The 22,872-nt window shown below is 43.6% G+C and overlaps 1 protein-coding gene across 1 annotated transcript in view; it reads right to left on the bottom strand.

Moving 5' to 3' along the window:
- Positions 1-2,446: 2,446 nt before the first annotated feature.
- The window catches only part of LOC139564920 (thioredoxin reductase 1, cytoplasmic-like), a 28,376-nt gene continuing 7,950 nt past the window's right edge, over positions 2,447-22,872 (bottom strand). Inside the window, exons 6-16 of the mRNA XM_071384833.1 lie at positions 20,328-20,450; positions 19,878-20,020; positions 19,271-19,386; positions 16,051-16,276; positions 15,431-15,523; positions 15,079-15,155; positions 6,858-7,014; positions 6,402-6,509; positions 4,757-4,852; positions 4,260-4,394; positions 2,447-3,708 (exon numbers count right to left, since the gene is read on the bottom strand). Of these exons, the coding sequence (XP_071240934.1) occupies positions 3,646-3,708; positions 4,260-4,394; positions 4,757-4,852; positions 6,402-6,509; positions 6,858-7,014; positions 15,079-15,155; positions 15,431-15,523; positions 16,051-16,276; positions 19,271-19,386; positions 19,878-20,020; positions 20,328-20,450 (1,337 nt within the window). The 3' untranslated portion in view covers positions 2,447-3,645. The remainder of the gene's footprint in view (positions 3,709-4,259; positions 4,395-4,756; positions 4,853-6,401; positions 6,510-6,857; positions 7,015-15,078; positions 15,156-15,430; positions 15,524-16,050; positions 16,277-19,270; positions 19,387-19,877; positions 20,021-20,327; positions 20,451-22,872) is intronic.

Genomic DNA, 22,872 nt, shown 5'->3' with positions numbered 1-22,872 from the left:
TAGGATCAGTGAGTCACTGATGCAAGAGTCAGATACAGCTCAAAGAAGTTGGAAAAACATCGAGTTGTAATACAGCAAACTAGATTACCTGTTCAGGTTGCAATCCAAGCTACTTAGCATATTTCCATTGAATGTAATTAAGTTAACAATCACTGATTGTTTGATGAAAAGAATAACATAATGGCACGTAAAACCAGAATACCTTGTATTAGACTATAAAGACAAGGACATTTCAACAAAAGACTCCTTCATTACAACATAAGATGTGGTTAGGGCATGTTGATAAGGAGTGCCAGCCATAACTGTGGTCATGTTTTGCAGTGGGACAGGACTAATATTTGCCTCGTCATTGATAGCATATCGTGAATCAACACAGGAACTGCCAGCCTTGGGTGTTGTAACAAAAGTACACTGTGGCTTTGGGTCTTTGCACATTTGCAAATCCTTGACACAACTTCCTCGGTGAGAGAGAACTGTATGGAGAACAAGCCTCGTTCTTGAAACAATGTTAAGTCAAAACAGCAGCATGTTCCTACCTGGGCCTTTATTCATAACGCGTCTCAGAGTAGGAGTGCTTATATAGGATCAGCCTTTTAGCTCATAGCAAATACAATAACATGGACAGGGTGCCATTTCCACCAAGACTGAGTAGGAGTGCTGATCTAGGGTCAGTTTGGCCTTTTAGAGCATCATGAATAAGATTGTATGGACAGATCCTAGATCAGCACTACTACTCTGAGACACTTTGTAGATACGGGCCCTCATCTCAAAAGGACAGAACAAAACTGGAAGAGAGTCTACTTCCCACTTTATTCAACCTCTGGATTGTTCGTGGTTCGTTGTCACACATTTATAATAACTGTCTTATGCCTTGAATTACTGAGGTATCACCCTGAACAAACTCAGGGAAAAGGTTGACTAACAGAGGGGTAGAACTCCGGACAGTGGTGGGAAAAAGTACCCAATTGTCATACTTGAGTAAAAGTAAAAGATACCTTAATAGAAAGTGACTCAAGTAAAAAAGTGAGTCACCCAGGTAAATACTATGAGTAAAAGTCTAAAAGGATTTGGTTTTAAATATACTTAAGTATCAAAAGTAAATGTCATTTCTCAAATATACTTAAGTACCAAAATTAAAAGTATAAACCATTTCAAATGCCTTATATTAAGTAAACCAGAGGGCACAATTTTTGTTTTTTCCATTTACAGATAGCCAAGTGCACACTCCAACGTCATTTATAAACAAATAAGTGTTTACTGAGTCCGCAATATCAGAGGCAGTAGGGATGACCAGATGTTATCTTGATAAGTGTGTGAATTGGACAATTTTCCTGTCCTGCTAAGCATTCAAAATGTAAAGAGTACTTTAGGGTGTCAAAGAAAATGTATGGAGTAAAAAAACACATTATTTTCTTTAGGAATGTAGTGAAGTAAAAGTTGTCCAAAATATATAAACTAGTAAAGTACAGACAGCCCCAAAAACTAATTAAGTAGTACTAATTAAGTAGTATTTTTACTTAAATACTTTACACCACTGGCTCCACATGTTTAAAAAGCGCTCATCTGAATGACAGATTAATTTAATCATATCGCTGGTAGATTAGTCCTTACAGTTTAATTGAAACTCAAAGTAAATTAAAATTCACAAAGGTCAGAGTTGTCATGGCAGCGTGTGCAGGTGACAACATTCATACAGCTAAACGTAAGACGGAACCACTAAACCCAACAAAAGCGTCACACCTGTCTAGGTTCTTTTGATCATAACCGCCACTTGGCTGGCTGAATAGACCCATAGAAATACACAAAATTAAAAGGAAATACCCCATTTTAAAATGTTTCAAAACGTCCCTTTTCTGATGTTGGGTGCCCACTTCAACAGACTGGCTTGATCCACTGTACCAATGTGGGCGATGAATGAAGGTAATTAAAATAATCCAATAATGATCTCATCACTATTAAACAGCACGCCCACTTGTATGGAAAGAGGGTTCTCAGCAAACAATGTGAAATCGAGTTGTTTTTCCTAAAATCCTCCCTCAGTTCAACTTTAAACGTACAGGTTCAATAATATAGGTTGAAGAACAATTGCCTCTAAAAATGGCCAACATATCTTTCCCTTTACCAATACACTTGTACTAATAATCATTTTTGATATGCAAGTAATGTCCCAGCTCCAATGTCAGTCACACTTGGCAACATGACACAAGCGGATCACGGTGTAGGCTACATTGCTGGCCCTTTCCAGTAAGAAGGAAACAACACTGCAGACTGAAGACTATACAGCCGACTCCGTATCACTGGAAATTAACATGCACAAGATTTCACCATCAACCACTAACCCTACTTTAGGCAACCACACGGAACAGGTCACTTCATGATAGAAGCAAAAATAAAAGTAACATATCTTCACTTTCACTTTGAGACAGCAAACGAACAGCCAAGATGATAGCTTGCATGTTGACATAACTTTTATTTGTCTTCAAAAGATCATCTACAAAGGTGATACCAGTGAAGCAGTCATTTATACAGTTTGACGTGTCACCGCTCAACAAGTCAGATAGGACAGTATTTTAAGAGTAAATAAATTCCTCTACCAGATTGGCTACATCTTAAATACACAAATAATGCAGTGGCAAACGAAACAGCAAACTGATACAAATAAGCATTTTTTTTAAATTCTCCACTGTAAACTTAAGATGTATTTATTTTTAACATTGAGTACAATTCGAGTTCTATGTATTCATTCCTTGGAAGTCCTAACAGAAAGTGTTTCCTGAAGCAGCAGAGCTTTGAATGTCGGAGGCTCTTTTTCTCTTAACTTCTGTCACCTTTTTGGGTAACACTTTGGTAGAAATTGGAACTGGGAGGCATCTTTAATCTAAGGCTAACGACCTTGATGTGGAGAAAGGTCGATACCATGAGAAATGCAGATTAAAAACAAACATAATCTTTGCCCACCACATTAACCTCAATGATTTTTTTGTCTTCATATGAGATATTTGATAGTACACTTCTGCCAATAATGTTGATGGCTTGACAGAAGAGACGTGATGACAAAAGAAACAATATCTTACGTGAGTGTATGTATGCGTGTGTAAAATGTGTTTCAGTTGGGGAGTTGGACAAAGGGTTCGGTTCACACCATGTGCCTTTGGACACAGAGGGACATCGGTCCTAGCCCACCACAGCGACTGGGTTAAGGGCCAGGACGTCAAACAGCACTCACACATCCCTAGAGGGGTGGTGCACCTCTGAGCAAGACACACAAGTGGCACCTCGTAAAAGCAGCAGAGTAACCCCGCTGTCTAGTAGGCTGTCCCATAGATCGTAACTCACCTCATCTCATTATCTCACCTTGTATGTCCACGCTACAGGCCACCTCAGTGCATCTTTTGGCTCAATCTTTCAGACAGTGAGACATATTTCCCCATCCACCTCTATTCCCAAATGAGTGGTTTTATTCATTCAGACCCCGCTACCCTGGTTTCTAAGCACCTCATTGTTTTTTTCCTGAGAAGAGATTGGTCTTGGATGTAGAATTTGAGTGGCGGCCAGGTTGGCAGAGATACAAGGTGAGAGGGAGGGCGAGATGGAGATATCTAAGATGAAGAACGGGACAGCCTGCTAAACGAGCAGGGTTTAACCTCAGCAGCCCCCCTGGGTGATGTCACCGCCCGAGCTCTTGGTCACCTCCATGGTGGTGAAGATCTGGAAGAGAAGAAGCAGAACGACCGTTGATCTCTGTGGTGTGGTGAGGCGCTGCGGCTCGTTCACAAATGTAAAAACAACTGGGCAAAAGCAACCGATTTAAAGCTACAACCATAGAGATGGATAGAGGGTACACTTGCTACAAAATACTGTGATAACATTAGCCTTGAACGTAATGGCAATAGTTGCCTGTGGTACTAACTGTCAGCTGTTACAGTAGTTAGTTTTCCAGCCTTTAGTTGACAATTAAATTCTTGATTTGATAGGTTCTAAGGTCGAATAACTTGTCGTGGCTCACTGCCAGATCGACTCAGGCAATCAGAAAACGTTCTGCAAGTTACTTTTTTTCACCGTGGAGGGACTTGCATGTTATACATTCACATGTCAATCAAAAGCAGTCATAGAAGTGATTAATGGGAAAGATGGAGATGGATAGAGGGCACACATCCTATGTCTACAACCGATCCGAGGAGGAGAGAAAACGAGGGCAAAAATGGGGGAGCAACTCTGGAATGAAACGCGGCCTGCAGCTGGTGGGCGATCGGTCTTACCTCAGCGCAGGTGGGGTGGATGCCGATGGTGTTGTCCAGCTGCTCTTTAGTCAGTCCGCACTTCATGGCCACGCCATAGCCCTGCGTCACCTCGCCTGCGTTGGGCCCGAGGTAGTGGAATCCGATCACACGGTCCTGCAGAGAGAGTGATGTTACCGATAGATCAAGTGTATAGGTCATCTACAAGTTTATGTTAGCCAGACCCTGCATATCGGAACTTGTATTCTTCAAAATGGCTATTGAATTCGACATGTGTGTCCATTGTTATTCTAGAATAGCTTTCAGAAACATGGTGTCAAAAGTGACAAAGTGTTCACATAGCTTCTTGACCGGAGACAAGGGTGGAACATTTTTGTTCCTCTAACAAAATCATTTTTCAGGTTTCCTGAATTTTTCAAATGTGAGAACTTTTGAACTCTACACAGCAAAAGTGACAATTGCAGTATCCATGAATCAAACAGGTAGTCAGGTGAGTTAGCAGAGAGGAGGGTTCCTACATTGTCCAGTTTATTGCAGATGATCTTGGAGTAGCACTTGTTGTTGTCCCTGTTGGGGACAGTGAACTCCAGAGGCCAGAAGAGACTGTGGTACACCTACACAGTTAAGGACACACATTAAATACATACACATACAGAAAGGGCAGAATAACTTGAATTTAAAAAATAATGTGTCATGCGTGTATGTTTCTAGAGTGTGGTGTTATAACTAAGGCCCTGTGTTTTGTGCAAATGTGTGACATGTTTATTTTATTTAACCATTATTTAAATATTTTTTCATCAAACTGTCACCTTTTCTTTTTATGCCAGATGGTCCAGCACCATCCTCAGACAACACCTTTCATTTAAAATGGGCAATTCTCATGTCTGTATAAGGCTTAAAATACAGGATAAAATCCTGCCACGTCACATGATTGCACAAAACACAGGGCCCCATTTATAACAGTATTACCGCTATTGAACTTGACCTTTGTTTATTTTGTAAGTCATTCTGACCGCATCTGTCTCCACGTGCATATGTTACAGTACGGTTGTCAGTTGTGGTGTTAGTTCTTCATTGCAAAAACACTAACACCACAACATTAACCTGTGATATGTTAGTCCTAGTATTATACAGTCAGTGGACATTTTATTAGGTACACCCATCTAGTTCTGGTTGGACCCCCCATCGCTTCCAGAACAGCCGGAATTTCAGGGCATGGAAATGTTGCTCAATTGATCTCAAGGGACCTAACGTGTACCAGGAAAACATTCCCCACACCATTACACCACAGCCACCAGCCTATTAGGTTGACACCAGGCAGGTTGGGGCTATGGACTCCTGCTGCTTATGCCAAATCGTGACTCAGCCATTAGCATGACGGAACCAGGATTCGTCGGACCAGGAAAAGCTTTTCCACCTCTCAATTGTCCAGTGTTGGTGATAGCATGACCCGATTCTTGTTTTTAGCTGATAGGGGTGGAACCCGGTGTGGGTGTCTGCCGCAATAGACCATTCGTGACAAGGACCGACGAGTTGTGTGGTCTGAGATTCCGTTCCGCAAACCACTACTGCGCCGTTACTTGTCTGTTTGTGGCCCGCCCGTTAGCTTGCGCAATTCTTGCCGTTCTCCTTCGACCGCTTATCGATGTGTGGTTTTCGCCCATTGGGCTGCCGCTGACTGGATGTTGTTTTGTTTGTCGCGCTCCTGTGCGTGAAAAGCCCAGGAGGACACGTCCGTTTCTGAGATACTGTAACCGGCGCGCATGACACAACGCTCAACCACGCTCAAAGTCGCTTAGGTCACTAGTTTTGCCCATTTTAACATTCGATCGAACAGTAACTGAATGCCTCGATGAGTCACACTGTAGGAGCGAACCATTTGTGAACGGGGTGGTGTACCTAATAAACTGACCACTGAGTGTATATGATCGGTATCACTGTTTAATAGCTGGCGAGTCAATATCCACATTTAAATTGGTATGCTACAATGCATATTGGAGATTGGAGCAGAGCCTAAATGTCAGTTGATTTCGGTCTGTAATGTTCAGTGCAAGTGGTGTGGAAGTGTGTGATGTGGCTGTAGTACCACTAGGCTGGAAGTGGGCTCTGTGTGTGTGTGTGTGTGTGTGTGTGTGTGTGTGTGTGTGTTGCGTCAGCAGCTACCTCCAAGTTGTCTTGGCCGTACAGCTCAATAGCTTTCTCCTCAGAATGCCCACAGGCGCCATACTCCAGAGGGGTGAACACAGTGGTGGGAACGTTTACGTAGTCACACTGCACACAACAACATTCAACCGCAGTTAATAATAAACAACAAGACATGACAATTTACAGAGGTTCACCAGACAGAATATACTACAGTATGATGATAGAAGCTAGGGAACATTTTTACATGGTTTCTCCTAGTTTTTACATTTTAGGTGGAGAGCAAAGGCCCCGCCATATAACATCAACGAGGGCCAACATTAAGATTTGAACTTGCAAGCAACAAAAGCCAATCTTATTAAAAGCAGAGGGACAACGGAGAGAAGAGTCACACTGACAAACTGCCATGGTCTATCAATAGAAAAGCATGTTGATTATTCCCAAGGGGTGAATCGAGGCCCGCTGTCCAATAATTACCTTGAGTGAGGTTCCCGCGTACAGCCGGCGTGCCAACAGCTTTCCGGCCTGGATGGCCACGGGTGTCAGCTCCCACTTGCCCTCCAGGATGTCTCCGATGGCGTAGATGTGTGGCACGTTGGTCTGTTCCTCGTCGTTCACCGGAACCTTACCGTTCCTGGAGGAGGCGGGAAAAAATAAATAAAGAGTGGAAGCTTAGCTAGGGTAAAAAAACTGGCGACTCCCATTTGACTAATTATAGATCGCCATGGAGCCACAAGTTGCAGATCCCTGGTCTAGACTTACTACACATACATGTATAAGAACAGTTTGCAGAATACATACGCACCAATCTATGTGACCTTTATTATGCAGCGGACAGATTGAAAAATGTTTAGGGCATCATAGGAACTCATTGGAGAACAGAGTAAAGTGAAAGGTCCAACAAGTACAGAATGTGGTCAATAAATCCCACTTGACAAATTAAGTGGAATACAAACAAAGTAAATATTTTAGCATTCCCAACGTGCGTTCTACATTAAGCTAAGACTAAAATCGGTGAAAATATTCACACTGTTCGCAAATGAAAGTATCAGATCTTGCGACAGACATTCTCAGTGTAATGTGAAAGAATTATGTAATGTGACCATAGGATGTTGACAAAATAGTGGTTGTGTGTTTCCCGGTTGAGAAATATCTGTGCAAAGAACGCCATTGTTCCGTGATTGAGGGTAAACCAATAAGAGGGTGTTCGGGTCACACTTTTTAATGGTGAATTATTTAAGTAAAGAAAATATCATATACAGTGCATTCGGTAAGAATTCAGACCCCTTGACACATTTTGTTACGTTACAGCCTTATTCTAAAATTGATTAAATTACCCCCCCACCTCAATCTACACACAATACCCCATAATGACAAAGCAAAAATAAGTTTAGAAATGTATGCAAATGTATAAAAATAAAATATCACATTTACACAAGTATTCAGACCCTTTACTCAGTACTTTGTTGAAGCACCTTTGGCAGCGATTACAGCCTTGCGTATTCTTGGGTATGAGTTTACAAGCTTGGCAAACCTAAATTCAGCAACAACAAAAAACGTTCTCACACGGTCAACTGTGTTAATTTTCAGCAAACTTAACGTGTTTAAATATTTGCATGAACAGAACAAGATTCAACAACAGTCAAACTGAATAAGTTCCACAGACATGTGACTAACAGAAATGGAATAATGTTAAAAGTCAAAATCAAAAGTAACAGTATCTGGTGTGGCCACCAGCTGCATTTACTGCAGTGCATCTCCTCGTGGACTGCACCAGATTAGCCAGTTCTTGCTGTGAGATGTTACCCCACTAATCCACCAAGGCACCTGCAAGTTCCCGGACATTTCTGGGGGGAATAACCCTAGCCCTCACCCTCCGATCCAATAGGTCGAAGACGTGCTTAATGGGATTGAGATCTGGGCTCTTTGCTGGCCATGGTAGAACACTGACATTCCTGTTTTTCAGGAAATCACGCACAGAACAAGCATTATGGCTGGTGGCATTGTCATGCTGGAGGGTCAAGTCAGGATGAGCCTGCAGGAAGGTTACCACATGAGGGAGGAGGATGTCTTCCCTGTAACGCACAGCGTTGATTGCCTGCAATGACAACAAGCTCAGTCCGATGATGCTGTGACACACCGCCCCAGACCATGACGGACCTCCACCTCCAAATGAATCCCGCTCCAGAGTACAGGCCTCGGTGTAATGATCATTCCTTCAACGATAAACGCAAATCCAACCATCACCCCTGGTGAGACGAAACCGCGACTCGTCAGTGAAGAGCACGTTTTGAGTCCTGCCTGGTCCAGTGACGGTGGTTTTGTGCCCATAGGCGAGACTGTTGCATGGTGATGTCTGGTGAGGACCTGCCTTACAACAGGCCTTCAAGCCCTCAGTCCAGCCTCTCTCAGCCTATTGTGGATAGTCTGAGCACTGATGGAGGGATTGTAACTCGGGCAGTTGTTGTTACCATCCTGTACCTATCCTGCAGGTGTGATGTTCGGATGTACCGATCCTGTGCAGGTGTTACAGGTGGTCTGCCACTGCGAGGACGATCAGCTGTCCGTCCTGTCTCCCTGTAGCTCCGTCTTAGACGTCTCACAGTACGGACATTGCAATTTATTGCCCTGGCCACATCTGCAGTCCTCATGCCTCCATGCAGCATGTCTAAGGCACGTGCATGCAGATGAGCAGGGACCCTGGGCATCTTTCTTTGTGTTTTTCAGAGTCCGTAGAAAGGCCTCTTTAGTGTCCTAAGTTCACACAACTGTGACCTTAATTGCCTACCGTCTATACGCTGTTAGTGTCTTAACGACCATTCCACAGGTGCATGTTCATTAATTGTTTATGGTTCATTGAACAAGCATGGGAAACAGGGTTTAAACCAGGGGTGTCAAAGTCAAATGGACGGAGGGCCAAATAAAAAATTTAGCTACAAGCCGAGGGCCGGACTGTTCGAATGTTCATTGAAAAAATTTTAAATGACGCATATAGTCTAGTGAACCTAATTGAACCTACTGAAAACCTAACAAATATATTCCAATATGATCAGATAAATAAAGCAATATTTTCTTATGGCTCTGTCAGTAATCTTTAATTTTCAACAGACACAAAAGACAAATTTCCTTTATATAAAAATCCCCATAACATGAACATTAAATGAAAGAAACCGGTATTCAAGGCACCATCAGTAGCCTATATTTTCTATTTTAGCAAAAGTGGGCTAAATTTACTTCAAAGAAAAAAACAATAATAGCAATTTTCTATCATCCACTCAACTGAAATATTTTTAAAATATAATTGGATTGAAATACAATAAAATAAAGTGCAAAAATCTATTAATCAAAAACAACACTTTGTTTAAGGAGAAGTAACATGCAGTGAAAACAAATATTAAACTTTAACTTTTAAACTTGAACTGAGTAAAAACTCTAAATATGTGATTGCACAGTAATGTTCACTTGTTTGAGGTTGAGGGTGATACTTGGTGGTGTCCCATCTTTTCCACAAGTTCATCAATGTTCGGGGTAAGGCTCTGAGCTGAGGAAATCCTCAGAATTGAGTGGAGGTGTTCAGCAGTAAGTCGACTTCTGTGTGATGTTTTGTTCAGGTTCATCAAAGAAAACAGTTGTTCACACAGGTATGTGCTGCCAAACATAGACAACGTTTGAGCAGCCTGGATGCGCAGCTGGGGCATTGTGTCGGGGAGGAAACGGGCGAACTCCGCAGCACCCACTGCCGCATATTTTGCCCTCAGTGCATCATTGCATTGGAGGTCAATCAACTCCATTTGGAGGTTTGGTGGTGAGCTTTCCACGTCAACAGCAAATGGGTTACCGAGCAGTTCCAACCTGCTTTTTTGTGCTTCAAAGTCAGCAAATCGGCGTCGAAAGTCAGCGGCAAGCATACCTATTTTATCAGCCAACTGTGCGCTCGGGAACGCACTGGTAGAGAGCTTCTCTTTCATGGTCTGGCAGCTGGGAAAGTGGCTCAAATTTTCTTTCCGCATCTGCGTCCAATGTAGTATTGGTGCGTGTAAAAGATCTGCGGGCTGCCGGCTTGCTGCGGTCTGCGGGCCGGTTCTAATAATAAATCAAGATCATCCCAGGGGCCGTAAAAAACCTTCTCGCGGGCCGGATGTGGCCCGCGGGCCTTGACTCTGACATATATGGTTTAAACCCTTTACAGTGAAGATATTTGGATTTTTACAAATTATCGTTGAAAGACAGGGTCCTGAAAAAGGGAGGTTTCTTTTTTTGCTGAGTTTATATTTGAGGAGTTTCTCTCATTCTTCTCTGCAGATCCTCTCCAGCTCTGTCAGGTTGAATGGGGAGCATCGCTGCACAGTTATTTTCAGGCCTCTCCAGAGATGTCAGATCGGGATCAAGTCCAGCCTCTGGCTGGGCCCCTCAAGGACATTCAGAGACTTGTCCCGAAGCCACTCCTGCGTTGTCTTAGCTGTGTGCTTAGGGTCTTTGTCCTGTTGGAAGGTGAACCTTCACCCCAGTCTGAGGTCCTGAGAGCTCTGGAGCAGGTTCTCGTCAAGGATCTCTGTACTTTGCTCCGTTCAGCTTTCCCTCGATTCTGACTAGTCTCCTAGTCCCTGCAGCGTATGAACTGCCAGATAGCTGCAACAAGATGTTGACATGCTCACACCAACATCTTGTGGCATCTGACCATGCTGAGTGAACGGCAAGAATGTGCTCGTGACTCAATGGTCGACCAACTGCTCTCTCCTTGAGTGACAGCGGGCAAGGCATGGTGGGAAGCGGCATGCAGAAGGAGGAGAGGAAGACGACTCAAGAAACAAAACGGAGTAAACTATAAAAACGGACATTACACATGCCTGAGTTGCATATCACATTTAACAAACCAAAACATAAAAATATTGTCATAGAAGGTAAAGTAAAAACGCCAACTGGCCCATGCATCAATAGCGGTACAGTCAAAATCGGGCATACCGCCCAGCCCTAGGTTGTGGACATGAAGAATGGAACTGACTGTCTGGGTGGGGCTAAGATCTTGCCATCACCAAAACGGGGACAAAGTATTCAACAACGATGAGGATGATTCATCAATTTCAAAGATATTACCGAGTTACAGTTCAAATGAGGAAGTCAGTCAATTGAAATAAAAGCATTAGGCCCTAATCTATGGATTTCACATGACTGGGAATACAGATATGCATCTGTTGGTCACAGATACAGTACCTTAAATAAAGTAGGGAGGTGGATCAGAAAACCAGCCACTATCTATATTTCCCTTATGCTGCGTGACGCATATCCTTCGCATAGAGTTGATCAAGCTGTTAGTTGTGGCTTTTGGAATGTTGTCCCAGTCCTTTTCATTGGCTATGCGAAGTTGCTGGATATTGGAGGGAACTGGAACATACGGTCGTACACGTCGATCCAGAGCATCCCAAACATGCTCAATGGGTGACATTTCTGGTGAGTATGCAGGCCATGAAAGAACTGGGACATTGTCAGCTTCCAGGAATTGTGTACAGATCCTTGTGACATGGGGCCGTGCATTACCATGCTGAAACATGGGATGATTGCGGCGGATGACTGGCACAACAAATTGGCCTCAGGATCACGTCACAGATGTCGTCACAGTATTTAAATTGCCATCGATAAAATGCAATTGTGTTTGTTGTCCATAGCTTATGCCTGACCATACCATAAACCCACTTCCACCATGGGGCACTCTGTTCACAATGTTGATGTCAGCAAACTTCTCGCCCACATGCCACCGTCTGCCCGGTACAGGGATACATCCGCGAAGAGCACACCTCTTCAGCGTGCCAGTAGCCATCGAAGGTGAGCATTTGCCCACTGAAGTCGATTAAGACGACGAACTGCAGTCAGGTCAAGGCCCTGGTGAGGTCGAGGCCCTGGTGAGGTTGATGAGCATGCAGATGAGCTTCCCTGAGACTGTTTGACAGTTTGTGCAGAAACTTTTCAATTGTACAAATCTACAGTTTCATCAGCTGTCCGGGTAGCTTGTCCCAGGCGATTCTGCAGCCGAAGAAGTCGGATGTGGAGTTCCTGGGCTGGCATGGTTACACATTGTCTGCGGTTGTGAGGCTAGTTGGACTTGCTGTTAAATTCTCTAAAAACAACAGAGGCTGCTTATAGTTGAGAAATTAACATTAAATTCCTGCAGTCATGCCAATTGCACGCTCCTTCAACTTGAGACATCTGTGGCATTGTGTTATGTGACAAAACAGCCTTTTATTGTCCCCAGCAAAAGGTGCACCTGTGTAATGATCATGCTGTTGAATCAGCTTCTTGATATGCCACACCCGTCAGGTGGACAGATTATCTTGGCAAAGGACAAATGCTCACTAACAGCGATGTAAAAATACACATGTAAACTACTACTCTGGTTGAAACCAAACTCAGTCCGCCTGACGTGGGTCTCTTTAGCCAGCCTGGTAAGCTACACTCATGTAGTGCAACCGAGAGGCCGAACCTGGTGCACCTTAAGCTGTGTGTCAGTCAGCCCAATGTTAAAGAGATTCTCCGTTACGTTTGTATAATTTTTTGCCAGTAGTTCTGAAAGGAGCACTCAAGAGCCAAAAGTGGTCCCCGAAATCTGCGTGCTACGTCACATATGTGCATCACGCCATTGCTCTCTCTCTCGCTCTGCTGTGTGTGCATCTGTCTAGTTGTCACTCAAATGGTGAGGTGCTGAACCTCATTGGCTGGAACACGAATTGCTAGGGGGCTGGCCCACGTGGGGGAAAATGTAAGGAAAATGGCGCTGCACAGCTTCCAGTAAACAGTCACTTTCAAACTACGGATTTCGTAGTTAATTGAGGTAAAACAGTAATTCTCATAGATTAGGCATGTATGAACTACACATTCATTTCCTTAAATGCTGCTAGGGACCAGGTCATATGACTGAGGCATATGACTGACTAAGGCGCACTCACTCCTAAACCTGGCTCATGTGCTTGCTTAATCCCGTTGGCCTAGAGAGCACTCTGTAGGGCTGACCCATTCATAACTGAACTGCATGTTAGAAACCCCATGAAAACACTCCTTCCTCAATCAATCCAGTTAACAATATTTTAAAGAAGCTTGAGATTTTTTTAGATACCGTTACGTCCCAATGTAACATCACAAGGGGGTTTCTCTCCTTACAAAGCACAAACACAGAAACTCTTATCCCCACAAAACCCCTCCCTGTCAGTTCTCATACACCTCTGGTGAGGCAATAGTGCTGAATCACCATGACTGTAGAGAGCCTTAAAGGTACAGGCGTGCCCACACACACACCCTTGTCTGCGTCACATTGGTGACAGCCGCGAGGGTGCATGGGTGGATGAATGAAATGAGAGAATGGAAGAAAATAAAAGCAACGGTACATTTTTTTTTGCCTAAAATGACATACCCAAATCTAACTGCCTGCAGCTCAGCCCCTGAACCAAGGATATGCATATTCTTGGTACCATTTGAAAGGAAACAGTTTGAAGTTTGTGGAAATGTGAAAGGAATGTAGGAGAATATAACAATAGATCTGGTAGAAGAAAATACAAAGACAAAAAAAACAACCGGTTGTTTTCTACAACCATCTTTGAAATGCAACAAAGGTCCCTACATCTAACCATCACTCTGGTTGTAATTGCGATGGTGTCCACAAGATGGCAGTGTATGTGCAAAGTATCAGACGGATAACTTGAAGGACGAGCAAACTACATGACATTTAGTGTGAAGTCACCCAGGTACATTTGGGCAAATCGTGAAGGAGACATTTACATTCACATTACATTTGTCTGCAAGAATATCGTCAAATCTGTATACTTGGGACTTTGATTTAGCTTTTCCAGTTTTAGTAGCCATATTATAAGTTCAACATTTGCAAAACATCCCGTTTTCATAACTCTCCATATTCTTAATTTGTCCAAAAGGAAAGCCTTGATGTCACACAAGGTTAGCAGCAACATTTTGCGACAGATACTAGGTTTCCGCATACTCCCGTAAAGCCCCGCTCATTGGCTAACTAGCTAGCTTTGTTTGACCCCGATTGACTTTAACTTCGGAAAATAAGCACCAATCAAGTGAAGACTGCCTGCGTCATCGGCGTGCCATGAAGGCGTTGCTCTCTGACCAAATTCGGTGTCCAATAGGATATACTACACTCTTAATGATATAGTGAAGTCTGGTTACATTCTAGGATCTCTGAGGAATACATACAAACGTGATTTGACTGGTTGAAACAACATATAGGGCTAGATTTATACCGATTCCTTTCTTCGCAAATTGAACGAATGGAAATACAAAATTGATCGTGCATGCCATATGGACCTTTTTAGGATATGAAAAATAATTTTATCTAACAAAACGACACTTCATGTTATCTCTGGAACCCTACGGATGATACATTCTGAAATCTTGCTCTGATTTAAGTACACATTTCACCTTCAGAGGTGAATTTATCAAACCTAACGTGGTGAAAAAAGTGTTTTGTTGTTGGGAGCTTCAACTAATAGCATGGCATTTTTTCGCAGTAATAGCCACTGTAAATTGGACAGTGCAGTTATATTAACAAGAACTTAAGCTTTCAGCCGATATAAGACACTTATATGTACCGACATTTGTTGTTTCTCTAAAATCTGCGATCGTGACACACGGCGCTGAATGATTTACAACTGTCCCGTTGACGGGACGCCTATCCCGAAGTTAAACTTACTTGGGGTTGACTTTTACTCCGGCTTGATCCAGGCCGATCTTGCCTGTACACGCGTCACGCCCCACGGCTATCAACACCTGAGGGAGGACAAGGAAGTCACCGGGTTAACGGGACCATTCTCCCAAAAAATAAAGCCCTGTCATCCCTACAGAGCAAGAATGACTCAATTTTGCTGGACAAAACATCTTATAGTTAAGGCTCAAAGACTGACAATCATGCAGAGTTTGATAATGCCTAATGCAATATGTTAAAGTACTTTGTTTGCAGATTTAACTAACAGTATTGGTTTCATTCATACGTGACAGATTTACTTTGGCTATTGGGGCTTAAGGGGACTTTAATGCGTACGTACAGTGTTGTATTCTCCCTCGATGGTCTCGTCACTCTCCGTGCTCTTGGCTGTCACCTTCAGCCTCCCAGGAGTGCCTGCCTCCAGCTCCTCCACCTGACATGTAAAATTAATTGTATGGGGGGAAAAAATGTGTATCTAGCTACAAAATTCTCTATGATACTATAATGGCCAAGGCCGGGTGAACTGAAGGCATCTTTCACTCTGAAAGATCACGTGTTTTTTAATTTAGTTCACCTTCAAAGACTAACATCCATGAACTTTAGACTTAATCTGATGACAGGACTCTTCCGATAAATAGCTAAATATTACACAACTTCCCTGATTGTTCCCTGAACAATTTAGCCCAGGCATTTCCGAACCATAAAAAGGCCATAAAGAAAGCCCTGAACAGCTGAGTAAAGATACAAAGGGTGTAGTAGTAGTACCCGAGTACACATACTATTGAAATCATTTCAAATACTAGCCGTGCTTGATTAAGCTTAACTGTTGCGATGGGAACCAATAGGAAAGTCCCATGAGTGCAAACTTGACCCAGGCTAAGACAACGTTCAAAGTATTTGAAAGACTTCAAACACTATTTGAACCCAGGTCTAAGTAGTAGATAACTCACATTGGCTCACCTTGACTGGGACGTACTTCCGGAGGAACTTGACACCATGCTCTTCCATGTGTTCTCCGGCGCGGTTGGCCATGTCCTGGTCGAAGCCCCTCAGCAAGATGGAGCGTACCATGACCGTCACATCCAGGCCCAGGCCCGCAAGGAAACCCCCGCACTCCAGCGCCACGTAGGACGCCCCGATCACCAGGGTCTTGCCCGGGCAGTGGGGGAGCGAGAACAGGTCATCGCTGCAGCAGACACCCACAGACAGGGGAAGATCAGCCATAGTAGGGTGCACTTCCGTTAAACCCATAATGCTCTTAGAAATGTATGAAAACGCCACAATTCACCCATTCTTTCTGCGAATGGCATGTGAAATACCTGGAATATCAGATTCTTTCACTAGACCAGTGGTCACCAACTGGTCAATCGCGATCGACTGGTTGATCTTCAAGGCATTCCTAGTCGATTGCCAAACATTTCTGTAGAAATGCCAACGATAAAGCCTTGTGCTCCTATTTGTTTTAAGTTTGTCCCGGTTTGTGGTAGGTGCACTTGATTCAGCTGCCATCCGCGCCAAGTAAGCGAATTGTTCCCATTTAGAACCATTTCATTTGTCTCAAGGTATAAAACTTGGCCGACCGGGAGGGCTAAATCAAGTGCACCTATTGCTGGCCAATCGGATTAGGAGAGCTCAAAATCACTGTGCCTGCAGCTTCTACAGCAAAGTTTGATACTAAGTGAGATGTTAGAACTTTTAAAACTATGACCAGAGAGGGAGACTGTCAAGGAAGGCAGAAAAGAGCTGCTATTTTTATGAGTGATTTCATGTTTTAAAACGTTTTTAATTCAACACTGTACAATCCATAAAACGTGCTCCTCCCTATTTACATTCTCACAACCAACCAGCACTGCAATGAATATGTAGCCAAATGTAGCCTACATGTAGCCAAATGTAGTCCCTCTCGTAGGGACTACGAGAGGCGGACCCTCCGCTGCCCTCTCCTTCCATTCGTTGAAACTAACAATCAGAAAAATCCATTTTATTTTTATTTTTAAGAATGCTCAGCTTACAACTGATCTATTTAGCTCAAGTTTTGAAGTATATTATGGTCTGAGAAGAACAATATTGGCAGACCAAGCATGGCCAATATGACGTGATAATGTATTAGGCCTACTGCACAAACCTCACTCTTACAGAACAGTTTTTATTCAGTTAATGTTGCATAGGCTTACATTTGAGTCATGCTTAAAAAAAAAAAAAAAATCTGAGTGGTAGACCTCGGCTTGGATATTGATTCCGAAAGTGACCTCGACTCAGAAAAGGTTGGTGACCACTGCATTAGACACAATAACTTCCTTTAACTGATGAAAATCCCAAACTATAAACAAAAAAAAGTCTGGCTAAAGACTGGTTATGTAGTCTGAAATGGGTCTGGGCGTGAACTTTGACACCAGTAGACAAGAATGCCCTCTGAAAATGTATTCAGTCACAAAACAACTATCAGGCATACAATTAGCTTTAAAGGGTACAGAGATGGATACCAGGGTCTGTCCCTATGACATGTAGGTTAGCAAAAGCCCACCGACACAAAGAGGGTACTCTTCTCGACAACCTGTGTTTAGACAGGTTGGAGATTATAGCCTAATTAAATGAACGACCTGATACAAGACCTCCCGTGGTGGGAATTAGATATTTGAGCTCACCTGGGGAAGGTTTGTGTGTGTTCCAGAGCACAAGCTTAGCTGCAATGTTACACATCCACATATGTCCACATTTCACCTGCATGTCAGTGTTAGAAAAATCTATGCTTTTTCGGACTGAAGGGGGGGATTACCTGAACTTGTCCAATGAGAAACTTCCGTTTCTAATGCCGATGGAAATAGTTTTACTACAGTGTACACTAATGAAGCCACCTGCAGTGTGTTTATACAGTGCATTCGGAAAGTAGTCAGACCCTTTGGCTTATACCACATTTTGTTACGTTACAGCCTTATTCTAAAATTGATTCAATTATTTCCCCCTCCTTAATCTACACACAATACCCCATAATGGCAAAGCAAAAACAGGTTTAGAAATTTACCAAAAAATTTAAAACAGAAATACCTTATTTACATAAGTCTTCAGACTTTTTGCTATGAGACTTGAAATTGAGCTCAGGTGCATATAACGTCTACATAAGGTTCCAAAGTTGACAGTGCATGTCAGAGCAAAAACCAAGCCATGAGGTCAAAGGAATTGTCCGTAGCGCTCCGTGTAAGGATTGTGTCTAGGCACAGATCCGAGGAAGGTCCCCAAGAACACAGTGGCCGCCACCAATCTTAAAATGGAAGAAGTTTGGAACCACCAAGACTCTTCCTAGAGCTGGCTTCCCGGCCAAACTGAGCAATCGGGGGAGAAGGGAGGTGACCAAGAACCCAATGGTCACTGACAGAGCTCCTCTGTGGAAAGTACAGAGATCCTTGATGAAAACCTGCTCCAGAGCTCTCAGGACCTCAGACTGGGGTGAAGGTTCACCTTCCAACAGGACAATGACCCTAAGCACACAGCCAAGACAACGCTGGAGTGGCTTCGGGACAAGTCTCTGAATGTCCTTGAGTGGCCCAGCCAGATCCCGGACTTGAACCAGATCAAATATCTCTGGAGAGACCCGAGAAATAGCTGTGCAGCAACACTCCCCATCCAACCTGACAGAGCTTGAGAGGATCTGCAGAGAGGAATGGGAGAAACTCCCAAAATACAGGTGTACCAAGCTTGTAGCGTCATACCCAAGATGAATCGAGGCTGTAATCGCTGCCTAAGGTGCTTCAACAAAGTACTGAGTAAAGGGTCTGAATACTCATGTAAATGTGATATTTCAGTTTTAGTTAATACATTTGCAAAAATTATGGGGTATTGTGCATAGATTGATGAGGGGGATTTAAAAAAAATAAAAATAGAATAAGGCAAAATGTGTAAAGAGTCAAGGGGTCTGCATACTTTCCAAATACACTGTATCTTGTTGTGTTGATTGAATAATGAGGGCTTTCCCCTGGCTGGACAGCAGTCAAATTGGATTGTGGGTTAAATAATTACTCTGTCCAGGTGTTGCTGATGCATGCCAGATCTGGATAGGTATGTTACCTATCAGCTACCCACATCATATGTTATAGCAATCGGGTGCCCGATGGCACAGTCAATGACACAACCATTGGTTGATGCATGCAACGTCTGAGCAAGTGGGGGAGGGGGTTGGTCTCACCTGGTGATGCAGTACTCTTTGTCTCCGGGGATGCTCAGGTAACGCGGCCTCTCGCCCGTCGCCAGGATAAACTTAGCTGCTGTGTGGAAGGTCTCCTTTCCTCGCTTGTTGGTCGCCTGCGGAGGGGAAGTAGGGTGTCAAACACTCTCTTACACACTGAAATAAGTTGTTAAAAGTCACCTAGCGTATCCCAGTCTGTTGCGTCAATCCTACAGTATGGTTTAAATTAATCGATGCATCAATTCAAGGGTGTGGTTTGAAACCGTCCACGAGAGGGACATTAGCTGCTGTACTAAGTGTTGTGATGTGTGGTTGTACGGAGTCATTACATATCTTTGGGGTTTGTTTACGATAAGCCAAGGAACTAACACAGTCTCTATCCAGTTTCAGAATACATTGTGCTGTGCATTAAAAAAAAAAAGTTCACATCAATTTTACCCATTAGAAGACAATCAATTCAGTATGAAAATGTAAGGCAGTAAATTAAGTATGAAAATGGAAGGCAGTAAATTAAGTATGAAAATGGAAGGCAAGTCAATTCAAAATTAAAACGCATCAGAAAATAACCACCGTTAGACATTTGCTTATAAATTCATAGGGTGCCAACCTTGATTTTGTGCGGCTCGATGAACTCTGCGTAGGAGTTGACGTAGTTGACGTTTTTGTCGCGCAGTGCCACCCGGTAGCCCCAGTTCAACGAGCCAATGTGGTTGTTCACTGCCGTCTTCATCGTCTCCCAGTTGTGCTTCACTGGGAACCAGACCAGAATGACAAAGTCAACAAAAATGTCTTTTAAAAAAATGTGTATTTAGTCATTTATTACCCTAACTGAAAAAGTACTCAGCTGGAACTATTACATTTTGACCTCTTATGTTTTCAAAAGAAAAAAAAGTGTGCTCTTACACCTCATGTTTCATGCCTAGCACTGACCATGGCTCTGTTCCAAATATCCTTAGAAGCATACACCTTTGGATGAGGCCATGCGCTGAGCATGCTTTCCAAGTGGGTAATACAGACATTGTAACCTAACTAGACACAGTAACCTAACAGACGCTACCTGTCTCCTCGGGCAACTCCCAGCCAAACTTGCGGGCGTCCTGCATGGAGGTCCCTAGCAGGGCTGTCTGGTGCATCAGCTTCTTGGGGATGCAGCCCACGTTCACGCACGTTCCACCCAGGCCTGTCCAGGGACACATACAGAATCACACATTTGGAGATTTCATTTAGATTCCATTGAAACACGCAGACATGTTGCAACTGAAAACAGCTGTATTCTGCTAGCTATTTTGATTTATGCGTCGGTGGCCCTGCAGCAGTTTCTGTAAGATTGTATGTCTGAGACAACTACAAGTTAGGTCGAAGACACACACGCTCGTAATATAGTATAACTATCTTCAAAGTAATGACTTGGGACGTCGGGTATAAGATGAAAGCTTATTTACGCTACATTTCACCACTTTAGACAGTTCAAAACAATAAAGAAGGTTGTTAGCGCAAGCCAGGCTAATCACTCGTCACTTGTTTATAACTGGAGCATTCTCATCACTTCCTGTCGCAAATCCATTCTGGTACTTGCAGTCAAATAGTGTAATCCAATACAACAGATAGAGAACTATCTCCATCACATGAAATGTAATACAATTACTATTGTACATCTGTAAATAACTGTAGATAATCTCAATGAATTAACTGTAAAACTTAACTCCGTAACCCATTCAAGTTACCACAACCCCCCCCCCCCCCAATAAACTGTTCATCTAAATCGACTGAATAGGTCTCAACAAAGTCCGAGGTAGCACAAACTGAACATGACCTAACTAGGCCATCTCGGCCTGGAAAAAGTTACTTGATCTTCCCTAGTTTCCAGGTTTGTCAGGGTGTCATCTTCTCCGATGAGTGCAACGTCACCCACTTTTAGTGTGGTGGGCTGTGTGCTGACTAAGTCCAGCGAGTAGTCTCTTCGCCAGCTGTGACCAGCTTCTGGAACAAGTCTCTGCCTGTACTTACATCTGCATACCTTTTCCTACCTTGTTGAGCATCATTCGGAAATAGCTTGGGCGCCAGGAAGTGGACTGGTGTCAGGAGTTGTGGTTCAATCACTTCATTGTACTTCAAGGTCAGAGGCCTAGAGATTAGAATTGCTTCAACCCGTCAGGACTGTGCACACTACATTTACATTTTTGTAATTTAGCAGATGCTCTTGTCCAGAGTTGCAGTAGTGAGTGCATTTTCATATTTTGTTTGTACATAAGTGAACAGCGCAATGTAGGACTTCTTCACAGAACCATTTGCTTTCACGTGGAACGGTCCTGCAAGATCCACATCTGTGGTGGGGATTCAGTTATTCTGTCTTTTGGTAAAAGCACAGTGACCTGCAGTCCGGCCTTTGCTTTGAATCTCTTGCAGACTGTGCATCTAGCCATGGTGCTCATGACTAGCACGCAAGATCCAGTATCTTTGATATGCACTAGAGTGACTGATATTCCAGAATGCATCACCTTCTCATGATAGTACTACATCAGCATTTCTGAGTATCTGGGTTTTCTGTGGCAGAACCCATGGGTGGTGCTCTCTGAATGGGATGTTGGACTGTTGCATTCTTCCTCCTACATCGAGTAGTTCTTCCTTGTCCAGGAACAGTTTCAGTTGTTTGATTTCACAGTCATTGTTTAGGTTTTCCTGCCTTCAGCAGTTTGATCTGACTGAAACGCATGTGACTTTGAGCCAGTACTTTTCTGCTTCAAACAGTTTGTCAGTCAGTTCACCTTGTGTCTGTGTTTGTATGAGCATTGGCTGTGAATCTCTATATCCAGGCAGTCACTCTGAACACTTTCAGTTTGCTGTACCCTTCGAGCTCCAACAATGGTTCAGTGATGTGTGTTGTTTACAGTGACCGGACTTAAGTTCTGTGATCATGGCCTCCCGGGTGGCGCAGTGCTAGCAGTGCCACCTGAGACTCTGGGTTCGAGCCCAGGCTCTGTCACACCTGGCCGCGACCGGGAGGTCCATGGGGCGACGCACAATTGGCCTAGCGTCGTCCGGGTTAGGGAGGGTTTGGCCGGTAGAGAAATCCTTGTCTCATCGCGCACTAACGACGAGGTCGCTAGATGCACAGTGTTTCCTCCGACACATTGGTGCGGCTGGCTTCCGGGTTAGATGCGCGCTGTGTTAAGAAGCCGTGCGGATTGGTTGGGTTGTGTTTCGGGGAAGCATGGCTCTTGACCTTCGTCTCTCCCGAGCCCGTACGGGAGTTGTAGCGATGAGACAAGACAGTAACTACTAACAATTGGATACCACGGAATTGGGGAGAAAAAGGGGAGAATAAAAAAATGTATAACTTTTTTTAAAGTTCTGTGATCACCTCTTCCGGAACCTTGTCATCATTAGCTTCCTCTGACTGATCGCTAGGTCCGTTCCACCATAGCTGGCTCTAAAGTTTTGAACAGTTTGTCCTCCTTAAGGAGAATGGCTGGATTTGTTTTCCCTTCATTGGGTGACCATGACTCTCGGTTGGTCAAGGACTGTTTGCGACAACCGGTTTCCATTTTTGAGCTGAACTGCAAATCCAATGCAGCACAATCATTGAGTCTGTCCACACTAAT

The sequence above is a fragment of the Salvelinus alpinus genome, chromosome 2 (genome assembly GCF_045679555.1).
Source record: "Salvelinus alpinus chromosome 2, SLU_Salpinus.1, whole genome shotgun sequence".
NCBI classification, from domain to species: Eukaryota; Metazoa; Chordata; class Actinopteri; order Salmoniformes; family Salmonidae; genus Salvelinus; species Salvelinus alpinus.
The sequence above is the reverse complement of the archived record's forward strand: the minus strand, read 5'-3'. Positions and strand labels throughout refer to the sequence as shown.